We start from the raw sequence: 27,143 nt of genomic DNA, 5'->3' as shown, positions 1-27,143 counted from the left end.
TTCCTCTTTCTCTCCTGGCAGTGACCCAAAAGTACGTATCCCATTCCTATATCTTGAAAAAGGACACTCGCACCTGTCCAGAGTTTTCTGTCTGTGTACAAAGTACTTCAACATTGATTGCCAAAAATCCCCATTTTGTAGATGGAAAAACTAAGTCTCAGAAGGCTTAAGAGACTTGCCAAAGGTCACACAGCTCATAAGAGAAAGAGCCAAGATTTGAACTGTTTAAATCCTCTGCTTTCTGCTGGCACCTGCTGGGTCTGGGTGGCAGGCATGCAGAAGGGATGGGCTACCTATCTGCCCCCAAACAGAGGAAGACCCCACGGAAACCTGGGGAGCTCAATCCTGCCAACTGAGCAGATTTTTATGAGGAGCCCTGGGAACCCAGAGGCATATCCAGATGGTAGCACCCAGAGGATGAGAATTTGCAAGAAAAGGCTTAACTTGAGCAAAACATTTTGGGGTCATGAGGTTTAGGACTGAAGACATGTTCAAGGGCAGCCCCAGGCACCTGTCCGTTGAAAGACCCATGTCCCTGGGAAGCCTGTGTACCCTTACTTTCTGACCCTGGAGAGCCTGCCCACTGTCCAGACCTGGCGAGCTGGCACTTCCAGGGGACCTGGTGTAGCCCTGAATGGCCAAAAGCACATCTGACTCAAGTCTCTGGGCCTGTTTTTCCCCTGGGTGAGGACCAGGATCTAGAGAGACACTGTGCAGTCCTATCTCCTTATCCCAACTCTGACCCTTGGGCACCCAAAGTGTGAGGTATCCCACTCCCAGAGATCTGGGAGTGCTTCTTCGGAGAGGCTGGCTTTGTTCTGGGTAGGCTTCAGAAATGAATCACATGGAGCATAAAAGTAGTGCAGATCCTCTGATCACCAAGTTCTGGTGTCCTCACTGTACAGACAGGACTCTGGCTGAGTCAGGCCTGGAGCCCTGCATATCAGATCCTCAACTCTGCTCTGTGGCCAGAGAGGGAGGGCCTAGATGGCATGGGTCTTGGAGCGCTCTTGGCCCCAGCACTGTGGTTGAAGCAGTCATTTAGATGTCACCATGGCATTTTCTCCTCAATTGCTGTTGAGTGAAAGTATGTGGAAGCTCTGCTTTTCCATGCTGTATTCCACATCACTATAGGATATGTGGTCCCCAGCTGCTTGCCAAGCTTGGGAATCCGGAGGGGGCAGGTTGGGCAGCGGAGGGGGCAGGTGAGGAGGCTCCATAGTCGTGTCCAGCCCCAGGGGAATCCAGGCCAGACCTACCTCCAAAAGCAGGATCACAGCAGAGGAGACCCAGCCAGGCTAACATCTAATTCCACACCTGAGCCTCTGAGAGCTCAGCCTACTATGGGTGTGCCAGGCTGGTGGCAGGATTTGTCCTTTACCTGTCCATGTTCCCTTCTCCTAGACAACTTGTTTCTGAAATTAGGCATTACGTGGTTCTAGGGCCCGGCCTTTAAAATTCCTGACAGGCCAGTTTCAACATTCCATAACCAACCTTGCCTGAGCCAGACTTGGGTCTCACTCCCTCACTTTCTCCAATGGGTATTTTCTATCTTGCATGCTGTTGAGTCCAGCCCAGTGGCTAGGTGATTGGGGTTGGTTGTCACAGAGCCAGACAGGGAAACTAGAACTCTTGCTTCCCTGTGGCTGCATGCGTAGTCCCTGGGTATTCTTGCTGTGGCAGTGAGGCCCTGTACCCAGTCCAGCTCCTGGTAGAGGGGGTATTTTCCTTTCTGAGGAGAACAGATATAACAGCCTTGCTGATAAGTACCAGCCCATAGGACTCAAATGGGTGAAGTCATCTTTGGGCCTGACCCCAGCAAGACCAGCATCTCCAGGCTCCAGCCTTCCTCCTCATGCCTGAGAGTCAGGGAAAGAGTGGGACTGCCCAAAGACCACCTTCTTGGGTCAGCCAGATTATCTGGATCTGTGGTGGGACTCCAGCTCTTCCTTACCCAAGGGGATGTAAGGCCAGGCCTCTAGCAATGTGGAGTTGTCTGTAGTGACCCTTAAAGGCCCAAGGGCCTGTTCCCATCTCCTGACTAAAAGGTATCTTCATCCCTGTTCATGTCACACGACAGAGAAAACTTGTTCTCGTGACATGTACCATCCCTGTGAGAGAGCGTTGTATATGATTTTGTATTTTTTAATTCATTTTAACCTACAGGTTGGAATCTAATTTTTAAATTTTATTGGAACTCACATTTTAAAAAGAAAAACATTTAAAATAATAATAATAAACCTTTGACCAGTGTCTTCCAAGTAGTTTGATCAAAGAACTTATAGGTGTTTTCAAAACACAGCCTGGAGTGTAAAGATTGGAAAGCCCCATGGCCTCGCTTGTGTGTATGAAGTGTAAATCTGGTTTTGTTTTGTTGTTTTGGATTCTTTTGGGTTTTTGTTTCGTTTTGTTTTGAAGATCAGATAGTGATCACTCTGAAAGATTGAAGCCAAGAATTTGTAACTATGATATTTACTGTAAGCTGTAGAACATTCAATAACTATTAAAAAAATTTCCAAAAAAAGTCTGGGGTGACCAGACTGGTGGTTCTTGGGGGAGGGGGACACAGACACCTCCTGGGCCAGTGAGAGTCCCCTGGGTTTCTTCCCAAGTTGATCCTAAACTTGTTTTCACCAGTCAGGTAACACCTACGCTGCATCTCCGGGGAGGCCCTGGGACTCACAGTTGGGCCTGGGAAGTGGCCGTCGGCACCTGGACTAAGGTGTGTGATACCGAGTGCCCACCATGTGGCCAGCACTGTGCTTTATGCTTCGCAACTCATAATCCTCACAGCAGGATGGGAGGTGAGCCCTGTTGTTAGCCCTGTCCTTGGTAGTGGGCAGCTAAGGAGGGTTAAGTAAGTACCTCGGCCAAGGTTACAGAGCTAGTGAGGGGCGGAGTTGGAACTTACATTTGGTCTGGCTCCAAAGCCCAGGCACCAAGCCCCAAGCCCCACATTCTCCTGCCCACCCTGGAGGAGGCAATGCCTGTACTCACTCCAAGGGTAAATTGGTCAGGTGGGAAACCAAGGGAAGGGCTTAGTGTGGTCTGTAGTCCCAGAAGGACAGTTGAAGGCAGTCATATGGTCTCCATCCAAATGGTCATCAAGTGCTGTCAGTTTTATTTACATCCTAAACATCTCTCTCTTGTCCAGGCCTGGGCTCCTCTCCCTGGTTATCACAGCCACCATCCCATCCTAGGGCCTGGCCCCTGCAGTCCACGCTCTCCCAGCCTCCAGGTATTCAGCTTCCTCAAATGGAGAGAATACTTGAGGCCCAAAGAGGCTAAGTGACCTGGCTGTAACTAACACTCAGGACTCTTGACTCTCGAGCCCTTTGCACCAAACCGTACCCTGGGCCTCCATAATGCCTTCCCCAGTTTCCTCTCCTGTCCTCACCTGACAGGAAACTTATTCTCCCTCCCTTGTGATGGCAGAAAGCGCTGTCGGGTGTGGTAGGGGAGGGCCTTGCTGGGCTCTCTTCCCCTGCACAGGAAGGGGATTTTTCCCAAGGACTCAGCTCCAGGTCAGTGGCAGGGCTGGGGGCCAGGAGCAGGTGGAAGGCAGAGACCGGGGCCCCAGCACCCACCATTCTGGCCCATGGAGGAGGGGTTATGGAGTGAGAGAGGGCAGTCTCAGAACTGTCCTCAGTGGTTGGCCCAGGGCCCCACCGTGTCCTCCAGCTCCCAGCCCTGCCAACAGCCTGGGCCTACCTTGCTCAAGAGCAGGATTTAGAGCCAAGAAAGCTTCCACGTGAGGGTGGGGGCCCTAAAAGCCAAGGGTATCAGACACACCCCTACCTGATCCCTCAGCAACTCATCCCACTCTTTTGGGAGCTGGCCTCAGTATCCTCCAGGGACAAGAGACTGGGGCCAGGGCTAGTCTTTCTCTTACCTTCCAGCAAGCAGGAAATTGGGGTGGTGGGAGTGGTCTAGAGGGGAGCAGTGCTTATTACCCCAGGGCCCAGCACTGAGATGGGGTATGCGTTACCTAACCCGGGAAGCCCAGACCCAGCTTCAGCCTCCACCGTCGCTGGCATCTGTATGTGCCTCACCCCAGGCAAGAGGGCATCCAGAGACCAGAGTCCAACTTCCCCCTGGGAAAGGAGGCCAGAGAGTGGGAGGGCTCAGCCTCCCACCCCTTTCCCCCAGGGCACTGTCTCGTCCTCATCTCAATGTGTCACACAAGTCCTCGGTGAAGTGGGGTTGGTTGGCTGAGGGGGCAGCCAAGTTTGAGAAGCCACACCCTGAGGTGCAGCTGAACAGCTGGTGAGTAGGGACACCAGTCGCACCACGGCGGCCCCAGGGAACATTCCCCGGGGTGCACTCGTGATGCCCACTGGTCCCCTACAACAGACAGACACCCTGTTCTAGACTTTGGCAACCTTTGTTGCTCCGGAAAATTCCTCCTGATGTCCAGCCTGTCTCCTTCCCTCCCCTCTCCTAGAGCAGGTGATGCTTTGCCTCCTGGGTCCTCAGAGGTGCCCTCCCTTTCCTGCCCACCTGAGAAGCCCCAGAGAGAGAAGCCTGTGCCCTAAGAGAGGTGAGAGAAAGGGAGAGGTCGAATCTCAAAGCTCAGCCTCCCCTCAGGCGGGGATTTTTCTCTGAAGCTGCTAGGCCGGCCCCTTGTCATGGCTTCTGCCCTATGTGAAGCCTGGGCCTCCCACAGGGTGTCCCTTTCCACACCTCCCCAGGTTCCATGAACCGTCACTTTTTGGTTCTTCAGCCTCTCCTTGGGCCTCGTTCCCATTAGTGTTGAAATATGTCCTTTTCTTCCTTTTTTTTTTTTCTTTTCTTTTTTGGCCACACCACTCAGCACGCGGGGATCCTTAGTTCCTCGACCAGGGATTGAACCCGCTCCCCCTGCAGTGGATGTGCGGAGTCTTAACCACTGGACTGCCAGGGAAGACCCTCTGTCTTTTAAAACCATACCAAACAGCAAAAGAACCTGGAATTAACTAAAAACCCTCTCTCCCCGGAGCCTGAGGGCCTACCAGCTATTACCTGGCACAGTCAGGCTTCTGCAGAAAGCTCAGCCCACTGGGACCTGGCTCTGGTCTCGCCACATCCCTGTGTCGGCTAGCCAGGGGATGCTAGTCCTGACCTTGCAGCAGCGCCTGGCTTTGTGACCCACCCTGCTACCCACACTCTCGTCCTTCCCTGGCTTCCAGGACGCTGCACTCTCCTGCTTGCTTTCCTTCCCACCTTTCTGGGCCTTCCCTGAGCTCTCTCCCTGGAACGTGCTCCCTCCCAGTCCAGTCCTGGTGCAAATGCCCATCTGAGTGCTTCCAGGTATCATCGTAGGCCAGGTCTGTCCCTCGAGCGCCGCGGGCCTGCACGTGCAGGTGCCTCAGGACATCCCGTGGGTCTGCATCACTGCTCCCCACCCAGCTGGCCCTAATCCCCTGAGCCACATCCCAGCACCAAGGCCTAGCAGTTCCGTCCTCTGTCCCAGGAGTCTTTCCATCGCCCCCGCAAACCCCTGCTCCTCCGTCTCTTGTCTGGATGGCTGCAACAGCCTCCTGTGGATCCCTGCTCCCACAGCTCCTGCACCCTCCACAGTGGTCAGGAATGAGCTGGCTAGTCATACTTTTTAGCCTTCCTGAATGCTCTAGAGGCTCCTTGGGCATCCCTGGCATAGGGCCAGTGGCTTCCAAGAGCCCATGTGGCTGCCTTCTGCTGCCACCCCCAGCCCAGCCTTCACACCTGAGTCACTCTGTACTTGAAGCTTCTCCGGCTCCTCCTATTTTCATTGCCGTCCGGCCTTTGTACATGCTGTTCCCCCTCTGTGGAACACAGCTCCCCTTCCCACATTCTCCAGCCCTCAATATGCCTTACTTACCCCATCCATTTGCCAGGCTCCACTTCCTCTAGAGCTGTGCTGTCCAGTACAGGAGCCACTAGCCACATGAGGTTATCAAGCCCTTGAAATATGCTACTTCATATTAAGACGTGCTTTAAGTGTATTTTACATACCACATTTCAAAGCAAAAAAATGGTTAATTCATAATTTTTATACTGATTTCATATTGAAATGAAAGTATTTTAGATATACTGGTGTAAGTAAAATACATTGTTGATATCATTTAAAATAAGTTCACTTGGTTCTTTTTAATTTTTAAAATGTGGCTATTAGAAAAATTTTAATTACATACGTGGCGCACACTCTATTTCCGTTGGACAGCACTGCTTCTAGGGCCTTCAGTGAGAACCAGGTGACCTGAGAGGCCACCTCCGGCCCCACTTCAGCTGCTGCCTGGTGTCCACCTGCCAAACAGCAGGCGCTGCCAGGGGAGGGATGGCCTGTCCCACACACGGAGCCCGACACACAACTATTCACTGAATGGGCAGACCTGAGAAGAGACACAGGGAAAAAGAAGCGCCTCATGACACTACTTTCCCACCTTTTATTATTCAACAAATGGATGGGTGTGGAGACACAAGGGTGGGACAACAGCAAAGTTTCAATAAATAAGAGAAACGGTGACAGCAGTGGGCCCATGCCTGCACAGCCCCACATAAATAATAACGAGGTTGCTGAGCCAGAGTGGAGACGCGGGCTAGGCAGTCACCCGCACTGCCCAGGCCAGGGGACGGACACACCAATACCACAGGGACACAGAAACCACCGAGGCCAGAGGCCTCACCCCTTACCCTCCAAAGCGCCTGAGATCTTGTGGGTGGCTGGGCAGGTTGGGGCTCTGTACCACAGCCCCGCCCAGGTCAAGTCTGTTTTTTCAATTTCAATAAAAACAGCAGGGTCAGGGGCAGGCACGTGCATTATGCCCCTTCTGTAGGCAGAGCCCTGAATGGGCAGCCCCTTGGGAGCCTTGAAGGTGGTGGCCCTGAAGCAGCAAAAAACGGGGCCAGATAAAACTAGTGGGAGGGGTGGCAAGGGGTCAAGTTCTCCATCTACACGACCCAGCCCAGAGCCTGCAAGATGCAGGAAGGCCCTGGGCACCAAGACGCCACTCTCTCCCCGCTTCACAGTCAGAAGAATTGGGACCCAGTAATGGCCAGGGGCTTGCCCAGGATTAGAACCCAGGAACCCGGTTCCTAGCTCATGGCTTTTTGTTGACCCCTCCCTTTGCAGGACCTGTCAGGAAGGAGGGGGAGGTCCCCTCTACAGAGGTAAGGGGTGGCTCATCACTAAGGCATGGGGCCAGGGGTGCCAGGTAGAGGGCCCCTCCCCACCACTGAGGCCTAGCCACCTGGCAGTGCAGAGGACCCTGTGGGCTCCTAGGATCCAGCCAGGGCAGGGCACGGCATCAGGGACATCCTGCAGGGAAGGAAATGGGCGGCAGGGATGGGAGGGGCTCTCAACCTGCTCCTGCACACAGCACCCGCCGGCACGCTGGCCTGCCTCCTCACTGGGGTGGACGCTCCCACCTCCAGGCCTTGGCCTTGGCTTTGGCTGTTCTGTCTGCTGGGCCATTCTGGATCCTCACTGGCTCAGCTGCAGCTCTACCTCCTCCAGGAAGCCTTCAGAGCCTCCCAGGGCAAGGCTGCAGTATCCTCAGACGAGACAGCCCCTCAGATGACCAGGTTGCTCTCACTCAGCCGGACCACATAGCGGTTCTCCTGGGGGACAGGGGTGAGGGGTCAGAGCTGTCAGGGGGCTTCTGGACTCCAAGGAGTATCACAGCAAACAGCTGGCGCAGACCAGCCACAGGCCTCTGCCCAGGTGAGTGGGCAGGTGGACAAGGAGGGCCCCAAACCAGGGCCCAGGAGACCCCAGGAGGTAGTGAAGGGGAAGCGGGGTGACAGGAGGGGCAACATACCAAGTGGTGAGTCCCCAGGAGGCAGTAGCCCTCTGTACCTCCACCCCTGCCCCATCTGCAGTTGGGGTTGGCACAGGTGCCAACAGACACCTTTCCCCTCTGGTCCTTACCTCGGCCTTGTTCTTTGCTGGGGACTTCAGCCATTTAGGGTGGCTTCCACCACTTCCCAGCAGTGTCCGCTGCTCACTGGAGAGGCCACGTCGTGGGGAGTCAGGGAGATCACCCCCTGAGGGCCCGGCCTCCGTGATGGTCTTCACCTCTGAGGCCACCGAACTCATCCGCTGCTCAGGAATTCGGGCCACACGGAACCTGTGGGGAGAGGTAGTGCGATCATCCTCCATTAGAGGAAGGACCCCAGGTGTGGAGGGCGCAGCACCCACCAGGGTCACACAGCAAGTTCATGGGTCAGAGCCTGAGCCCTCCCCACGTCTTCCCACCCACTGACAAGCTCCCAACAGCTCCCGACACTAGGCTGCAGGTGGACAGGCTCTTAGCCTGAGGTGGCGCAGGTGTGATGGGGGCTATGACCCTGCCCTGGGGGCCCAGGGACTCCATGTGAGAGAGCGTAGCTGGGAAGACCTGGCTTTTCCCTGGCCGCCCCCACTGCAAAGAGGCCCACTGAGGCCAGGAAGGGTGAGGCCACCACTGAACCCACTGTTCATGGATCAGGCTAGGGCCCTGCCACCCCCAGAGCTGTCATGTCATGTTGTGGCACCCTGCTGTGTCTATGCCCTCCTCACCTGCCCACAGACAAGATGGTGATCTCGCCCTGGCGTCCTGCCTTGGCCCCGACCTTGGGCACCCTGGCCGGGTTGGGCAGGAGTCTGGGAGTAGGAGTGGTGGCAGCTGCAGCCTCGGGGGACAGCAGCACCTCGGGCCACTTCTGGCTACAACGGGAGCAGCAGGGGCCAGAGAGGGAGGCCAGGCCCTGCACAGTGTGGAGGTGGTGGCGATGCGGGCAGACGTGTGGCATGCTGGGTGGGCCCGGCGGCAGCCTGTGGAAGACACAGGTGGGAGCGGTCACTGGGGCAGGGCAGGCCCAGGAGACCCCAGGAGGTAGGTGAAGGGGAAGCAGGGTGACAGGAGGGGCAACATACCCAAATGGTGAGTCCCCAGGAGGCAGGCTGATTACCTGTGGTTTGGGTCCCTCCTTGCCCACCTGCCCACTTACCTGGGTAGAGGCCTGTGGCTGGTCTGCACCAGCTGTTTGCTGTGATACTCCTTCAGCAGCTCCTCCAGGGCCGCCGCATTCTCTGTGGGCAGCTGTAGTCAGAACCCGGCTCTGGGCCGTGAGGGGCACTCCCCCCAACCTCCTGCCCCAGCACAAATCCCCCTACCTACCCGCCACCCCCTCCCTGGCCCAGGCTGTGTGCCTTTTCCTCCACCTCTCACCAGGCAAGAACAGGCAGAGAGGCGGGAGCACCATGAGCCACAGTGGTCAGAGAGGGGGCACGCTGGCCTGAGGGATACCGGCGGGAGGGGCAGAGCAGAGCTCTGGGAGGGATGGGGTCAGACCTCCCCCCTCACCTTTCTTCTCTGTGATCAGGCGCACCAGGACCCCAATGGTGTCCTCATTGGCGTCATCAGTATGGTAGGCAGGGTTGACCCCTGAGGAAGAACAGAGAACCATGATCCTAGGGAAGGAGGCAGTGGGACACCCTGGGCTCACAGGCTACACCAGGACATGGCAGCAGAGGGCGCCCCTGGCCTGGCTGTATGCGTACCTAAGGGCCTCAGCTCTGATTCTGAGCCCATTATCACCTTCACTACTTACTCAGCATCACTGCTCCCTGCACCCAGCAGCACCAGGGGCTTAGCGGTTTCAGGGCCATCGGAACTCCACCGTCCCTGCAGATGTGTGGGATGAGGGAACCAGCCTCTCCCAGGGCCTGCCCTCTCCTCTCTTTAGCCTCAGGGAGCTTCTCTGCCCATGACCTCCGACATCCCCAGCAAACTCTGCCATCCCAGGCCTATCACCTCCCTGCACACCGCCCTGTCGGTATAACTAACTGAGGACCCGAACCTCAAGAGCATGAGAATGGGCCATGCAATCATTCCTGGGCCAGCAGCAAACAGAACTCCTAGGACTTGCACCCAGGCAGCAGCCAACAGTTAAAGGGAGTCCTAGGCCAGGAAAACAAGTGCAGTTCCAGGCAAAATGGCCTGAGTTGCCACTTTCCTGCCTGCCTAAAGCGCCTGTCCCCCTCCTGACCCCTGCAGACCGCAGTGTCTGAGGTTGAAAAGGGCGCTGGCATGGCAGGCGCCATTCTATCTTGACTTGGCCCCCAATTTCTGTGAGCAGTGTATGTGCATGTGGGATCCCGGCCCTACTAGCCCTCAGGGGACAGCGCAGAGGGGTAAGGGGAAGAAGAAAAGGGACCCAGGGCCCTGGGGTAGGGGCAGGAGGAACATGTCTCTCCCTCTGGGTCCAGGGCTCGTAACTCAAACCACAGCCTGGAGCTGAAACCTGAGCCTCGCATGGTCCCTGTCCAAGACAGCTGCCCTGCCAGCCCTTCAGGCCAGAGGTCGGAGGTCACCCTGAGTACCCAGAAAGCAGTCCAACCCTTGAACCACACACACAACTGCAGTCCCTGAGGAGTCCAGGCCCTTACAGCTGGGTAGGGCCTCACATAGGGAGGGAATCCCACTGAAGCCACTTGACCTCTGCTCTGCCTCTGCTCTGCCCCAGTTGCCACGTCGGGCCGCCTCACCCTTCCTTCTACTTTGCCAGTCTGCAGTGTCTCCTCTGCGGCCCACGTGCGGCACCTCCGGGAAACTCTCCTGATTAGCCCTCTGCAGGCCTCTCCACGTCAGACCCTCCAGACCAAGTAGGTTCTCAGCCGCGCCCTCTGGCCTCCCCACCCAGCCCCAGGCTGGGCCTCACCGCTGCCTCCGCCTCCAGGACCAGGCCCGACCTCCTTGTGGGCCGTGCAGTGGTAGCCCTTCCGCTTGAGCAGGTTACACACCAGGATGCCTAGCAGCCCCATGAGGCAGAAGATGGGCACAATGGCAATAACCGCGTACTGGGCAGCTGTCTCCTCGGGGCTGCCCGCCCGCGTGCTGTTCCCAGGCTGCCGCGTCTCCCCCGCGCCACTCGCCCTTGCTGCCACCTCCATGCCACGTCGGGCCCGTCGCCCCCGCTCTGAGCACCACGGAGGATGGAAGCATGGAGGAAAGACAGAGGCAGAGAGAAACACACTCAGAGAGGCCCAGGGCCCGGGTTACTGTGGGCAGGGGTCGGGGCGGTGGGTGGTATTGGCATGTCCAGAGCACCCACTCTCCACTATGGTGGGGAAGTAAAGGGCAACTCACACCCTCCTTTTTGGCCATCTGACCAGTCAGCCAGCCTGAGCAAGGCCTCCTCAGCCCTCAGGACGGCCAGACCCTGAGGCCCCTGTCCACCCCTCATGGTGGGTCACAGGGGTGAACAAAAGGCAACGGTGCACATGCCTGGGCACAGCAACACCGGATCCTGCCTCCCCACAGCCTGACCCGTGAGTTAGTTGCCTCAGAAGGTGACCAACTCAACAGGTGAGAGGAGGTGCACGTATGTAAGCGTATGTGCTCACACTCAGCTACGTGGGTTATTTCGAGGGGATAAGGACAGGAGACTGGTTGGGATGTGAAACCCAAGCTGTGGCAGCCACCTGCTGGACAGTCTCTGCCACTCAAAGACGGGGTGCGAAGACACAGCCAGTGGACCTGCTAGGCACCCTGTGGCTGCACACCCTCCCCTGGGCTAGGGGAGTGAGGACCCCACTGCCCCAGACGGACACTGCGGGGCCCTTGGGCTCAAGCTCGCCAGACCCCTCCCCACACATACCCCGCCAGTCCTAGCCATCACCTGCCACTCACCGTAACAGCCGCGAGTACCCAGGGGTGTCCAGGAGCACGGCCGACAGGGAACATGGGGGACCTCTGACGGGGCAAACCACCTGCAGGGAGGGAAGATGTTACTGAAGCCCAAAAACTATCCTTAAGAGAGGCTGGACCTTCCTACTGGGCACCCTCACTGGTCCTGACCCACCCCATTTCACAGATGGGAAGACTGTGGCCCACTCAAGAGGTGAGTGAGGCTGGGACCCCAGGATCTCAAGTCCTGGTCACCTGGTCATGAACACCCACACCCCACCCCATGGCTCACCCAGGCTGGCAGTTTCCACATAGTGTGTCTCGAGTTGCCGTGCCCACCTGGGCCTCCAGCCTCCCTTGAGGGCTGCAGCGCGAGTGCGGCTGGCAAGGGCTAGAGCCCCAGGAAGCTGAGAAGGTGCCTGGGGGGCAGGACCTGCATAATGTGCCCCGCCCTGGTTCCTGCAGGAGGGGAAGAGTGAGAACAAAGCCAGGAGCCAGGCCTGAGGTCCCTGCCCCTGGCCCTCAACAGTCTTCCCAGGAGAGGTGGATGGGCAGGGCGAGCTCACCAGGTTGGGCTCCTCGCCGGGTGGGCACGGCCAAGGGGTTGTTGATGTTGCAGTGGCCAGAGGCCAGGGCAGCAGCTGGAAGAAAAGAGGGCAGGACACACTGAGGGAGCGGAAAGCACCGGGACATGGCATCTCTGGGGCCACCTACCCCCCACCCACTTACAGTCACCCCAAGCACAAGGACCACCAATATACAGGGCCACCCCCAGGCTTTGGGGACACTCTCTAACCTCAGTCCCTTGTGCTACAAGTAAAATCTGCCTGTCCCAGACCGGCTGCATTGCCATTGCCTAGGCAAGGGGAGAACCACATCTGCTTCTGGAAAGTGCTGAAACGCCTCAGACAGGGCCAGATCAGGATCTTGAGCCCCTGGGTCTGTGAGTCACGCCCTTATAGCTAACCAGGATGATGAGGAGGAAATTCCTCCGAATTCCTCTCTCAGGTTCCGCCCCCCTTCCTGCTGCCTTGGTCCACACACCACAGCTGAAAATGTCATTAACCAGCCTCCGTTCATCATCCCTGGGGCCGAGACTGCAGATGGTGCCTCGGGGCCTCCGCTGAGTCTCTGGGACCACATCCTCCTCCGTGACCTTCCCACAACACAAGGCCAGCCCGTTCACACCCTGGGACCCACACAGAGCATGACAGGCCCCAAAGGAAGGATCTTCTCCATTCATGTCCTCCCCCTATTCCTCTCGGAGCTCCCTCTCTTCCCTCTCGCAGTTAGTGTGAACTATCTGCCCCGAATCCTGCCCGCAGGGGAGATCCCCCCAGTCCTCCAGTTGGGCCCCAGTTTGGGGCAGGCACAGCGTATAGCCAGCTACCCTGAAGGGCAGAGGGAATGTCACACGGGAGGTGCCAGAGACCTCCTCAGGCCCTAGACGCGGCTCCAGCACGTGCCAAACACTGGGAGGCCGACGGCACCAGGAGCACGTGGGGCAGGAGGCGCTTCCTAGGGTCAGACTGCCTCGATTCTTCAAAAGAGCCATGTAGGGCTTCCCTGGTGGCGCAGTGGTTGAGAGTCTGCCTGCCGATGCAGGGGACATGGGTTCGTGCCCCGGTCCAGGAAGATCCCATATGCCGCGGAGCGGCTGGACCCGTGAGCCATGGCCACTGAGCCTGCACGTCCGGAGCCTGTGCTCCGCAATGGGAGAGGCCACAACAGTGAGAGGCCCGCGTACCGCAAAAAAAAAAAAAAAAAAAAAAAAAAAGCCATGTAACCAGCCCCAGTACCCGCCGCAGCACGGGGTTCCTGAGCGCAGGGCTCAGGACTCACCTTCCCCACGGTCCCATCCCCAACTCACCACCAGGAGGCAGGATAGGGGCCAGTGCGGTGGGCTCAGCTTCATCCTCAAGCCCCAGTGGGTCGCCAGCCTCAGGCAGATGGAGGGGAGGCTCAGACAGGGATGGGACAGGCAGGCAGGCAGGCAGCTGCAGTCCTCCTTCCAGGACGGGGCTGGACGGGAACATGGAGAGGTGTCACCGGGCAGGCAGAATGCTGGGGCGGCTTGGCCTACGCTCACCGGCCCTGCCCTCTGGTCCACTGCAGGCCCTAGCAGAGGTGGGGGCACCCTATCTGGGGCCAGCCTCCCAGGGCAGCTTCCCAGTGGAGGAAGGGCTTCCTGCCTCTTCCATAAACAGCCAGCTGCCCTAGGCCCGGGCAGGGGAGCAGGGGAGGAAGGAAGCCTACAGCCTATAGCCTCAGCCCCGGGAGGTGGGAGGAACGAGAGCGCTGACAGCGACCCCACGCCTGGCCTCCCCGCTTGCATCCCCAGCTCTCAGGCTCCTGCCTCTCAGAACTCCTTGGGGCGCACAAGCATGCCCGCCTCTCCTACTTCTCTGCCTTCACTCTTGCTGTTTCTGCTCCAAGAAAGGCCTTTTCTGTCACATTTCAAAGCCCAGCACAAAGGCCTCTTGTTATGGAAGCCTCTCTAGACTTCCATTTCCCCAAAGCTCCCCCACCCCAACCCCATCACTGTGCTGGTCCTCCCACGGGTCCCACGGTCCCGCCTGGCAGACTTCTCCAGAGATCTGGGATGTGTCTGACTGCATCTCTTGAGCCGCGGGCAGATCTGCAGGGGTGGGGAGTGGCAGCCAGCATTCAAGCCTTCTGTCTTCTCTTGGGCACCTGCTGTGTGCTGGGCACTGCCCTCAGCACGGGAAAAGGTATGAACAAGACAGGCGCTGTCCCTGTCCTCAGGGAACTCACACCCCAGGGGAGACCAACGACCAACAGATAAACAGTGAGCGTCCCCGTGCCAGAGCGAGGGAAGTGCCAAGAAACCAAATAAGGCATGTGAGGGCACAGAGGGTGACAGGCACAGGCCTGAGGCTGAGCCCCCAGGCTCAAGGGTGTGGCCTCCTCTGTAGAAAAGTCTCCAGCAGAGGACGAGGTTGGAAGAGCAGGAAGAAGAATTTGGATTGCACAAAAGGGATAGTGGCAGAATAAGGGAGTTCAATGACCTCTTTCCAGGAGGACTGTCTCCAGGCTCAGGAGGGTGAAGGAGGAGTGTACGTGGAGGGCCTCAGGCACAGGCCACAGGCAGCCTCTGACCCCCAAGGGGCAGCCTCGAGCAGCCAAGCCCAGCATGTTGAGGGGGCCCTGCCTGGAACCCCGGGGCTGTCTGATGCCCAGCCTGGCAGAAGAAGCACTGCCTGCAGTAAACCCCAGGTCACGGAAGAGCCGAGAGCCCCTTGGCCTACAGGCGGCCCGGACTTCCCACCAGGAAAAGGAGCCGGAGGAAACTGATCCGGCTGCGCTGTGGGCCTGGCCTGGCACAGACCTTGGCGGGCCAGGGGTTTGAATTACACCCAGGGGAGGGGCTGGGGCAGTGGTCACACTATCCTCGGGACTCTCCAGGTCACTGGCAGTGGCTCTCGGCCCAAGGCCAGCTCAGGGGAAAACCTGGGACAGAAGGTCCGGCCACAGAGTAGAGTGAAGGCTGCACCCTGGCAGTCAGCACCCAACAGGTGGCATCCTCTGGCCCATCCTCCACCGGTCCCTCCTCCAACATGGTCACAAGTGTCCCCCTGCCCAGGCCCAGTTCCTACTCAAGCCCATCTCTCCATGGCCCCCTCCTTGGTTTTTCATGGGAGCTCACCCACAGACTTGACCACGAGCCCCAAGACCTCAGGCTGGCCCCGTGGCCCTGTCCAGCCCCCAGACCCAGCACCCGTCCATATCCCCAGGGTGGGCCAGAGAGCTGGGGCAGGGGTGGAAAGTAAGAGACCCAACGTCCACCGAGGAGAGACTCCCCCCTAGTCCCACCCCTGGCCGTGACTGGCACCTGCTGGGTGACCTGAGCTCACAGGGAGGGGCTGTGCAGCTGCCCACCTCCAGACAGACGGGGAGCTATGGTCTCAAGACTTCGAGGAGGAAAGTGGGGTCCAAAGGCCCAGACTCAAAGCCAGCGAGGGCCCACTCAGGCACAGACGCTCGCGGCCTAGCGCCCTGACGCCTTCTAATTATGTGCCTTCTAATTACCCCAAACCAGCACTTACTCCAGTCTGGCTGCCCGAGTCTCTGCTTACAGCAGCTCCCCCTGCCCCCACAATCAGCCTGAGCCCCCAGAGGACCTGCCCAGTCAGGCAGCCGCTGGCCTCCACCCAGAACCCCCCTGCACGCACGTGGACCCATGCTGCTCTGACTCCCCTCTGCGCCTTCTCCCCACCCAGCCTCCAGCACCTATGCTCTGAGCCCTGGAGCCCTGACTGAACAGCAAGTTCAGATCTAGCCCCTTGGCTGGGGGAGGGGAGACTGAGAAGGCTCCATCCCCAGCCCTCTGCCTTCCAGAAGGCAGGGCAATCAGTGACCTTCCAAAGCCCTGCACCTCGGGGCACCTCCTGAGGGCTTCCTGGGGGAGGGCTGTCAAAGATGGGCAGTGGTGGTGGCCTTCTCCGGCCTCAGGGCTCCTGGCAGAGGAGAACCACCCTTCAAGGCCCCAGGGGCAGAGAAGGAAGTTAGCTTAGAGGCCACTCCTCCCTGAAATCTCAGCCTGGGGCCTGTTCCCACTGTCACCAGCTCCCTGGGGGACCAGAGCCCCTGCTTCACCTTGCTGGGTCTCAGTTTCCTCATCTGCAAGATGGGGATGTTTATGTCCCAGAGCAAGGCTGTCATGAGGTTTAAATGAGGTAACGAGCCTGATGTAGGTCATGTGACTTCCTCCCTGTCACCCCTTCTTTCTCTCAGCACCTCCCACCAAGGCTTATAACCCTTTGCTTACTTGTTTATTGCTTGCCCCCGCCCCCCTCCACCAGACAGCAGCGAGGGCAGGGATGTCTGTCTCACTCACCACAAAACCCTGCCCCAGTGTCTGGAGCAGGAGGCCTCCAGAAAACAGGTTCACGGGGGCGTGGGGCAGGGGGAGGGGCTCCTCACACTCAGCCCATCCCCACCCTCCAAAAAAATGCCCAAACCATTAGAACCAGAAATTCCCTGGAAGAAAGCCAACTAGCAAAGCTGAGACCAGGGCCCCAAGCGGGAGATGCCAGAGCCCCAGGGAGGCGCAGCCCCAGAGTCCTCAGAGAAAGAGGAAGCTGTGTCACCACCTGGGCCTCCTCAGGCCTCAGCAGCTTCCCCTTTCCCAGAACTGAAGCTCATGGGGTCACCCGGCCCCAGCCTGGGGCCCCATCTCCGCGCATTCCCTCTCCAGCCTCACCCGCCTCCGCGGTGGCCTCCTCCGAGGGTCTCCCACAGCTCCATGCTCACCCCACCCCTCGCCTGCCCCCTGGCCTCCTCCCTGGCCTCCACTTCAGCCCCCCGCAGCTTAGGCGTCTCAACACCCAGATCTGACCCCTGTCCCTCCCTGCAACTCCAGCCACTGAAAGCTGCTTTCTGTCCCCCACACTTGCCTCTCTCACCTGGCACTGGTACCTGCTGTTTCCTCTGCCCAGAAACCCCTCCCATCACCCTACTGACAGCTACCCTTCCTTCAGAGCTCAGCTCAAAGTCACTTCCTCCTGGCCCCCAACCACCACCTCACTTGTGCAGTCCTCGCCCTGGGTGTGACCAGGCTACGCACCCACCCCTTCCCCGCTGACGTGCTGCCCCCGTACCGGGTGCCCAGCACGTGAATAGGTATGTGCTGAACCAGGGGGATCAGAAAAGGCACTCAGGAGAGGGTCCACCTTCTCCCAAGGTCAAGAGGGCCAGGGAGCAGGCTGACGATTAAGAAGCCTAGAGGCTGGGCTCGGGGTGGGGGACTGAACCCGGATCTGAAGCCCTTGCCTGACTTGAGGAGAACCAGCCTTCCTTGCTCTGCTCTTCACTGGCTCGGTGGCTGTGGACCCCACCCCCATTCCCCATCCCTCAGAGGGCTGTTGTAAGGCCGAGAGAACGCACATCAAATGCTCAGCACAGAGCCCGACACAGAGCAGGCCCTCAGTAAGCATTCACCGTGCCTCAGGTTCCCCACGTGTAAATCGTGGAGGGGGTTATGGCACATATTCGATGGGAGGTACGAGGTACAAACAAGATTCTCTTATATTTACGTACAATGCTTGGCGCAGAGCCTGGTACACGGGAGGTGCCCGAAGATACACACTGACAATCTGGGGGATTGGGAGGGTGTAGGAAGGGAGAGGAAAGGTTGGTGGGCAGATCCCAGGTCACACCAAGCTTAGGCCGCAAGCTGAGAAGGCTGCATTTCCCCCAGGGCCTTGAAGGGTTAGCGGGGGAGGGAGAGGTGTGGAACAACTTGCGTCTCAGAGGGCTTGCCGGGCTGCCTGCCAAGTGAGGCAGGGCTGGGGAGATGGAGGTGGGAAGCAGGTAGCCACCTGGAGCAGGGGGTGCGGGGCAGGTATTTCTGCTTCCCAGCCAGTGGCTTGACGGCCTGGGGACCTCCCTGCAGCCTCCAGGGGCTAGGGTTGCCTGGAAACACAGCTGGACACAGGCCTTTCTCGGCAGTGGCTGCACCCTAGGCAGGAAGACAAAGGCCGCCCATCAATAGAGAAATCCAGGTTAGCAAGGAAGCCAGTGGTTCCTTGGCAACTGGGGCTGAAGTAGGGCAGTGCCCACAGTGGGGGGTAGTGAGGACAGCTAGGCATTGCCTCCCTTTCATCCTCTGCCCTCACAGGGAAGGGAACAGACTCCCATCGCCTCGGGCCAGGCCCTCATCCTGGGTTGCCTCCACTCTTCACAGGAGAGGTGAGCGTGCCTGCTTCACCCCTGGGTAACTGAGGTCACCCAGCCAGGGGGAGGTAAAGCAGGGGTGGAGCCCAGGCCTACCTGACAGCTTCCCACCTCACTCTGGCCCCTCCTACCCAGGAGCCTGGCCCAGGGCCTGGCGCAAAACAGATGTTCTGAGCGTTTGCCAACCTGACGGCAGAGACTAGGGAGCTGGCGGCACACAGGAGGCGGCTCACCTGAAAGACTATTACAAAGCGCGCGGGCAGGCGCCAGGGAAGGAGGTACTGCCGCCATGGGGGTCTCTGGGGCCTCTGAGGTTTCCTGCATGCATAGTGCCCTAGTCTACCACAGCTCCAGTAGGAAAAGGCACTGGGACCTGTGAGAAGCAGGAAGCCCAGGAAAGGAGGGGGAAGAGGAAGATCCCAGGGTAGAGCCCAGCTCCCTAGGACTAATGAGGGGCTGGGAGCCCAGAGATGTGCAGAGGCTGCCTCAGGGCCACTCAGTGAGAAGGGCTCCCCCATTCCCACCCCCAGCCCAGCCTCAGGCAGCCAAGATCTCCCAGGTCACAACCCTGGGGTGAGGACTCCAGGCACACCAAGCAGCAGCTGCTCCCTGGCCCCCCACCAGGCCTGGGCTTAGAAGGCTCAGGGGTGTGAGGTGGGGCGGAGGGGGCTAATTGGCCCTTGAGGCTAAGAAAAGGGCTGAGGCAGCCAGACAGGGCCCACTCAGCCCCTCCCAGTCTGGGTGCAGATGCAACCCCTGCCCCCTCCCTGGCCTAAGCCTGGGGCTGGGAGGTGTGGCAGGGGCCCAAACTAGACAGTCGTCTCTGAGGCAGAGCTGGGGGTCCCCAATACCCCTCACTAAGAACGTACTACATGCCCATTCCCTTACCAGGCCTCAAAGACAGGGTTCCAGGCTTCACAAATGAGGAAACTGAGACTCAGAGTACTACCCTGTAACCACTTAGTCTGAAAGGAGACAAGGTTTCCCATGTGGAGTGGGGACAGGCAGCTGGCAGCCCCTGCTCTTGCCACCCCAGACCTGGCATTCCCGCTGCTCCCACACGCCCTGCTCCAGCCCACACCCAAGCACTCAGAACCAGAGCCTTCCTGCAGGGAGGCCGCGCCAGTGCCCAGGACAGGACGGCAAAGCACTAGGAGGGCTGGAGGACACCCCACTGCCCACCAGCTGTCGCCACTGCTACCTTCTCCTCCGAGAAGCCACCTTTGCCTCCTGCCCCGGCCGCGAATCTGTACCGATCACTACTGTGCCAGGGCGCCCAGAGTTGCTCAGCCCCGACCAGGCTGACCTGGGGAGGCTTTGAGAGAGACTGAGGGGAGATCACAGGCCCAGCCTGCCCCGTCCTCTGACTCCTCCTCCAGACTCAAGGTGCTGGGGGAAAGAGATTCCCCTGACCCCAGCAATTCCAGGTCAGGCCCTAACGAATAGAGCCTGAGGGGAAGCCTGGACCCGGAGCAGTCACACCTGGGTTCAAGCTCTAGGTCATCACTTCGGAGCTCTGTGACCTTGGGCAAGTTACTTACCCACCCTGAGCTTCAGGGTCCGCCCCTGCAAACAGGGGTTCTGGTCCCTGTCTCCAGGGATGCTGAGGGGATAAATGGAGCCCACTGTAAGTAATACTGGTCAGGGCCTGGCCTGACCAGGCCTCTCCTGAGCACCAGTCCTCAACAGCCCACAAGGGCCAGAGGAGGAGCCAAGCTCAGAACCAAGCAGCATCCATCGAAGGTCACCCAGTGGCTCAGGAGCAGGCAAGAGTGCTTGGGGAACCCAACATCAGTCCCAGCAGCAGGGGTGGATGAGTCTTGGACTCGCCAGGTGGACCCTGGGTGCCCATTTCCCAGCCCTTACACAGGCCTGTGTCCACCTGCTCCCACGCCAACTGAAGCCACAGTCAGGAAGGCGAGGGGTGCTGAGCAGTCAGGACCCAGCCCTACATCCCCGAACTTGTTTCCGCCTCTGTGATTTGGGACAACTGTGCCTGTCCAGCTGACCTCTTGGCATGGCTGGAGGTTCCATGGTTCATCAGGGAACAGCGACTCTTCTTACAGTCAGGCCTCAGCCCAGGTGCCACCTCCTGCAGGAAGCCTTCCCAGCCTCCCTGTCAGGGTGGACCCGCCCCTCTCCTGGCCCCTTCAGCCATCATTGTTCGAGGTCCCCTTCAGGGAGGGAGGCAAGCAAGTGTACGCAGGAGGCGGGGCACAGCTCCATCCCTGTGCTCACTGCTCCTTCTTACCGTGAGGGTGTACAGGTCCAAGTTAGGCCCCTCCTTCTGGAAGCCCTCCTTCCTTCTCCCTCCAACCACACAGTCAGACCCTGCCTCTAATTGGCTGCAGAGGCCCCTCCATCCCTCTCCTGTGTCAAGTAGCCAGGACATACGCTCATAGCCACATGGGCAGTTTATAGAGCACTCATCTTTCCCAGGGTGGCCTCGGAAAAAGCTCTGGCCTTCCAGGCAAACATACCTGGGTTAGGATCCCAGTGACGCTGGAGTCCTGCAAGTCCCTTCCCGTCTCTGGGCCCTCTTCTCAATGCCTGTACCTGGACGGGGCTGCTGATGACCTGGGCATGAGGCTGCGGATGAGAGCCTCATGGTCCTACCCAGGGCTGAACACACAGCAGGGGTGCAGCATCGGCACCTCAGTCTTCCCTGCCACCCCAACTGGGTGCTAAGGTCTGCCAGAGGTCATGTCCCAATCCTGAGTTGGGGTTGGGCGGGGGGGGGGGGCTGCTGGCTGATCTCAGGCAAAATGCCTCCCCCTCTGGTCCAGCCCTCCTGCCTAACCTGGCAGAAGGGCTGGCCCTATAACGGAGGGAGTGGGCCTGAGCAGCCCTACCACCACTTCCTCCTCCCCCTGCAGGTAGCCAGCCTGGTCCTTCTTTGAAAACTGACACCAGAGTTGTCAGACAACCCTCGCCTCCCACCTGGCGCCTGTGGGAGATGGGGCTGGGGGCTGGGCACGAGCTTGAGTGCCCGACTCCAGCACCAGTGACTGTGTGACTCAGACTAAGACTGGACCCTTCTGCCCTCTGAGTCTGGGCTCCCCACTGAGCAGCTTTGGAAGGAAAGGGATGCCCTGCCAGTGCTGCTGCATGGAGCCCTGCACCCAGGACCTAACACACATTAGGGCCTCAGGGGGGAGCGTCCTCTGCTGGCCCAGAATGAGAGCCTTGCCTGAGGAGTCCAGGGCAAGCACCAAACTGGCCCCTACGCACAGGAGTGGCCTTGAGTTTTCGCCGCTAACCCCCAGCACACACTCGGGAGCACTGGAGACCCCTGGGTACCAACCTCCCTGTGCATCCTAACCCACAGTAGGCCCTCAGCCTACGATGGCTGCCCTTCCTCAGGAAGAGGCCTGGCCAACACAGATATGGCAGCGGGAGAGGAGAGGCTGTTGGCCAGGCCGGCCCCACCCAACTGGGCATGTGGTGCCCATGAGGACCCCACCCCTGTGCCTATTCCCAGAGGTGAGGGGGGACATGTGGCACATGGACCACACAATGAAGAAGGACTAACGTTGGGCTGGGAGGGCTTCCTGGGGGAGGCAGCGGGGCTGGGGCTGTACCCTGAATGGTCAGGAGGGTTCTAGAAAGGGGAGACAGCAAATGCAAAGGCAGAGTACAACCAAGGCATCTGGTAGGGAAGGAAGAGAGTGAAAATGTAAAGTCAAAAGGGTCCTCCTGGAAGGAAAACCTCGATGCTAGGATGAGGAGTCTGGACTATATTTTGCAGGCAAACAGTACAAGTTACCTTAGGGAGGCCACTCTGGCACCGTGTGTGAGAGAACTGGAAACGGAGGCAGAGAGGCCAATACAGGAGTTTGGGCAAGGACAGCAAGGCCCAAGCTGGAACATAAGAGACGCCCTGATTTTGCAAAGGCATGTCTCAGGCCTGCTTCCAGTCCTGGGCCACGTCCAGTCTTCTGGGGGACGTGTGGCAGGACAGAAGGTAGGTTCCCTGTCTGGAGGGTGAGAGCCAGAATATCAGGGTTGTGCGGGGCCTTGGTAAGTCCCAGCACTTCTCAGAACCTCGTCTCTCCCTCTGTAAAATGAGGCTGACCCTATGAGCAGGGGAAGGGGGCTGAAAGCTTCCCCTCCTTGACCAGAAATGGGCACCTGCCTCCAGCAACTGTCACATGAGTCCCAACTGGGGCCACACTGGAAACCCAGCCGGGCCCCACCACCATCCCTGTGGTCCAGGCAGCACAAGTTCCCAAAAAGGTTTGGCTTGGGCAGGGCACAGGGTGGGGCTGGGACCAGAAGAGGGGGTTAACCCTTGGTTAACCCTTCCCCTCTCCCTCCCCTTCCAGGGCCCTGAGCTATTTCCACCTCTTTGCTGGGGATGGAAATAACTCAGGCTCAGCCCCAGGAGACCAAGACAGCTATTCTGATCAGCCCCAAGAAGCACAACTCTAGTCATTCCAGAGAGGACAGAGGGACACCCAGATCCCCAGCTCCAGCTCTCGGCAAAGCAGCAGCAGTGGGCAGAGCTAGCAGGGGCCTCAGGGAAGAATGGGGACACTGAGGCCCTGAGCGGGTAGGCACAAGCTCAAGGTCACTACTAGCCTGTCCCTCAACCCCCGCAGTGTGTGGGTGGACTGGGGAAAGTGCCCCTAGAACAACTCTGAGCAGGGGCACAGGGCCTCTCAGGTATGGTGAAGGTCAAGTGGGACTCTCAATTCTCCTGCCACTCTTGGAGCCTGGGCTATGCTGCTGACTCCCAACATTCTTCAGAGCCACACGGACGCTCCCCAAACCAGTTACAGGCTCTGGAAGGCAGGAGACAGGACTTTCTGGTGACCTCTGGCTAGGAGGTGAGAGTTAGGGGGAGGGAGGAGGAACAGGAAGACCATAAAACCCAGCCACCCCTGATGTTCTAGACACGTGCACACCACACTCAGAACTCACAGTGGCACACCCTGCCGAGGCCATGTTGCCAGCCTGCGTTTGAGAGAAGGAAGCCCAGAGAAGCCATGAGCAGATATTAGGAAGGGGAGTGGCCCTCTCCAAGCATCTTACAGGGCTTCAGGCACAGGAGACCTGCATTCCAGTCCTGGCACTGTCCTGACTCTGTGTGACCTTGGGCAAGTCACTTCGCTTCTCTGAGGTTCTGTTTCCTTCTCTGAAAAACAGTCATCACATCTCAGAGCCACTGTGAGGATTCAACGAGAGCACACCATAAAGCATTCAGCATAGCACCTGGCACTGTCTCCCCAAACTATCTCCCCGACCCAGAATGCAATCAACATTTTCAGAGGATGACAGCAGAGGAGAGAACGTGCAGATCCTTCAGCAGGTGTCTCCTCACCTCTACTGGGCTAGGGAGCCTGATTTCCATTCCACTTTGCACGAACCCAACAGACCCTCTTGTGTGGGTGGGGGCCTCAGGAGGGTCTAGCCTAGATGGTGAAGAGGCCCTGCTCCAGCTCTCCAAAGCAGAGACGACTCATGCCCCCCAGGAACATGCCCCCTCTCCCCCCAAGAAGGGAACTGAAGAAAGGAGATGGGCACCAGAGAAGTCAATGTCTATGGGTTAGAATTTTCGGCGTGATCTGAGGAGCTGTGCTTCCAACCCCGTCACCAGCACCTGGGCGCAGCCCTGGGCCACTCTGTCCCCAGCAGACAGCCTGCTCCCCCCCCCACTGCAGTCTTTCTGCCTGAAGGGAGGTAGGGGAGAACAGAGACAGTTGACAGTTGACCCCAAAACAGTAGAGGATCCCGAAGCGATGATTCACAGTCCATTCACAGCCCAACACCTCAGTGTGCAGACAGGGAAACTGAGGCCCAGCAAGGGTGAGTGGGATCTGAGGGCAAGATTATGCCTGGGCCCAGTGAGAACACAGGTTACCAGGGACAGAGCTTAGCCAGGCCTCTTGGACCTTGCGCGCGTGTGTGTGTGTGTGTGTGTGTGACAGAGACAGAAAGATGGAGCCTGAGGCTACCTCAGAGGCCCTCAGCTGCTGCCAGACCTATCACCCCACCAGATGCCCCTCAGCCTTGGCCCCTCTGCCTCTGCCAGGGCAAGTCACTCAGGGTCCACCCCCCTCACTAAACTGAGCTCCTGAGGGACGCCCTCTTGGGGACAGTCCTGGAGAGACCCTTGTCCCCTCCCTGGCCCCTCTCCCTCCAGCCCCCATCTGCTAGTAGGTGTTTGAGGTCCCTCCTTTTTCCGCCTTTTACTCATGTCCCTGAGGTGCAGACGCGGACACGGGCGGACGCGGACACACACCCACACACACACACACACACAGCACTACTTCACCCCACAGCACACTATGACCCCAGTGCTTCAGGGGCTGGTTCTCATAGTCACTTGGGGTTCCTCCCCCTCTATACCATGTTCACTCACGTTCATGAGGGCCCTGGTGTCCTGGTCACACCCCAGGCCACACACACACTCAGTGACCCCAGTAACCCGGGGTCGCACTCACAGTGGGCTGGGGTCACGGTCACCCGTAGTGACCGGGGTGTCTCTCTCACACAGTCACACGCACACACTCTGCCTGTCACAGACACACAGAGCCCCTCGGTGTCTCCCCCTCGGCCCAACGTCACCGCCCAGTGTCCGGGCCACACGTTCGCCCTGGCTGGGCCGCCTCACGCGCCGTGTCACCCACAGTCACGGGCTGACACCGTTCAGAACCCCCCCTCCGGCCGCCCCGCGCCGCAGCCACACTGAGGAGCCGCCGTCCCGCCCCGCACCCCGTCCTGGTCTCAGTCCAAGTACCCCAGGCCGGGGCGTCTCCGAGGCCCGCCGGCTCCTCAAACTGCAAGTTCCGCCGCCGCCTCCCCATCACGCACGGTCGGGCCAGGAGCCGCGGCCGGAGGACACACAGGTCCCCGGGCAGGGAGCTCAGAGACGGGCGGGGGTCCGTGCGCGGAAGGCGCCGGGACAGGACGCGGGGGCGGGGGGCCGCGGGGCCTGGGCTGCGGCATCCGCCGCGCCGGCGAACTTCCTCAGAGACGCTGGGAGGCAGGGGGCGCCGCTCGGGCCCGCATCCCTCTGGCCCCGGCCTCCGGGCTGGGGCTCCGCGCGTTCTCCTTACCTGGCCGCCCCGCAGCAGCTCCAGCAGCCCAGCTCCCAGGCCGACGCGGTGCCCGAGCCCGGCTCGGCGTGCGCACGGGCGGCCACGCAGCCTGCGCGCCTTTTGAATGAATCGCCGCCCGGTCCGGGAAGGCGCGCAGCCCCGCCCCCGCGCGTCACGGCCGCCGGCCCCGCCTCCCACGTCAGAGCCCAGGTTCGCGACCCCCGCCCCCTGGAGACCGCCACGGGGCTCGCGCTCTGCAGCCCGGCCGTGCTGTTTTGTGTCGCCATCTCTCGCGCTCCCCGGGAACTGCAGGGGGCTGCGCCGGACAAGGCCTCTCGGATCAGCCGCTTCTGGGCTCCAAACCAATAAAGAAGGGGTTGCAAGATGCAAGATAGACTGGAGACTTGGATGCTTTTCTGAGACCTGTCACCATTGCCAGTGCAAACGGGGCCACCGCTGTCCCTCCCTGGGTCTCGTTTTCCTCCTGGAAATTGGCAGTCAGGGACAACGACCTCACTTTGCCTTGTTGAAGAGGCCCAGGTCCACCCCCAGAAACCCCACCTAGTTGTTGAGAAAGGCCTGGTGAAAGTGAATCTATAATGGAGGCCCACTTGGTGGTCTCCTGCCCATTCTTCAGGGCCCAGCCCAAACCTCCTTCCTCCAGGAGACCTTTCCTGTCTCCATTCCCCGCCCCTTCCCTCTTTGCAAGGATAGTTAGTCCCTCCTTCCAGCAGGACAGATGATACACTGCTGTCCCTTCCCTACCACCAGCTGTCCCACCCTGCTGATTCCCACTGCCAGCCATCAGGGTGCCCAGCAGGGGGTGACTAAGGACCCCAGGGCACTATTCATATTGTATTACCAGCTCTGTGAATCGTGCCCCTTGGAGTTGTGCCATATGGTGGGCCAGAACTGGAGGCAGCAGCTCAAGAGCCAGGGTTTCCCCAACTCAGTACCATTCAGGGGATCCCAGGTGGCCCTCCCAGGACAGCAGGGCTGGGAGGAGATGCAGACAGTAGGGAGGGCCTTGTGCTGGAGAGGCAGAGGCCTGGCTGGGATCAAGATAATCACAGCTCATGGCAGAGGTGGAGGAAGGTAAATAAGTTGTTAGGGATACATTGTGAGGGGAGGTGGAGAATTCTAAATAAACTGTCATAGCATCTGAGCCATGGGGTGAGGGAGTGGGAAAGGTAAGGTCTCCAGGGTCCAGGAGATCCCAGGAGGAGAACTGGACACCTGCAGAGGGAGGGGGAAAAGGGAAGAGTTTCCATTTCCTTGGGCCAGGCCCAGGTTGTGAGGGAAGGGCAGAAAGAGCTCCAGGTCCCTGATATTGGGATCATAGCACCAGCCAGGCCCCTTGTATGTCAACGGACACCCCCAGAGCTCGGTCAGGGGTGATCCCACATCCGAGCCCACAGAAGGAGTCCAGAGAAGATCCATGCTGGGAACCTGCTGAGGGGGCTAGAGCAGCCCAGGACGCCCTCTATCCCTGCAAATGTTTTCTTTGTAAGGGGACCTTCTATGCCCCAGTTCCAAGTACGGGAGTTCAAATGGTGGCATTTCACACGCACCCAGTAGGCCAAATGGGGATATGCTTCTTGGTCAAGGAGCACACTGGCTATTAATCAGACATCCTATAGAGGGTCCAGGCCTGTCTCTACTACCAGCTCTCAAATCCTTCCCCAACTCAGTTTCCCCATCTGAAAATTAGGCTGCCAAACTCATTGCCTGGAGGTCATTCCAGTTCTCTGTGGGAGGAGGCGATCTGCCTGAC

General features: G+C 59.1%; 1 protein-coding gene across 3 annotated transcripts; it reads right to left on the bottom strand.

Annotated features, from left to right (window-relative positions):
* Positions 1-6,160: 6,160 nt before the first annotated feature.
* RELT (RELT TNF receptor) lies at positions 6,161-25,524 on the bottom strand. Of its 3 annotated transcripts, XM_079929200.1 has the most exons (11): positions 25,388-25,524; positions 13,501-13,652; positions 12,197-12,271; positions 11,923-12,089; positions 11,634-11,713; positions 10,663-10,920; positions 9,306-9,386; positions 8,950-9,031; positions 8,519-8,773; positions 7,889-8,087; positions 6,387-7,578 (listed from the first exon to the last, which is right to left on the bottom strand). In XM_079929200.1, exons 2-11 carry the CDS (start codon positions 13,543-13,545, stop codon positions 7,531-7,533), a joined length of 1,290 nt encoding a protein of 429 aa, XP_079785326.1. In that variant the 5' UTR covers positions 13,546-13,652; positions 25,388-25,524; the 3' UTR covers positions 6,387-7,530. The 3 variants fall into 3 exon arrangements, 2 of the variants coding, with proteins under 2 accessions (XP_079785326.1, XP_079785325.1); XR_013829433.1 differs by lacking the exons at positions 13,501-13,652; positions 25,388-25,524 and adding an exon at positions 6,161-6,350 and having other exon boundaries at positions 7,322-7,578; positions 12,197-12,716; XM_079929199.1 differs by lacking the exons at positions 13,501-13,652; positions 25,388-25,524 and having other exon boundaries at positions 12,197-12,716.
* Positions 25,525-27,143: the final 1,619 nt, after the last annotated feature.

The sequence above is a fragment of the Stenella coeruleoalba genome, assembly GCF_951394435.1.
Source record: "Stenella coeruleoalba genome assembly, chromosome: 8".
Taxonomy (NCBI): domain Eukaryota; kingdom Metazoa; phylum Chordata; class Mammalia; order Artiodactyla; family Delphinidae; genus Stenella; species Stenella coeruleoalba.
This window is presented reverse-complemented; position numbering and strand designations above follow the sequence as displayed.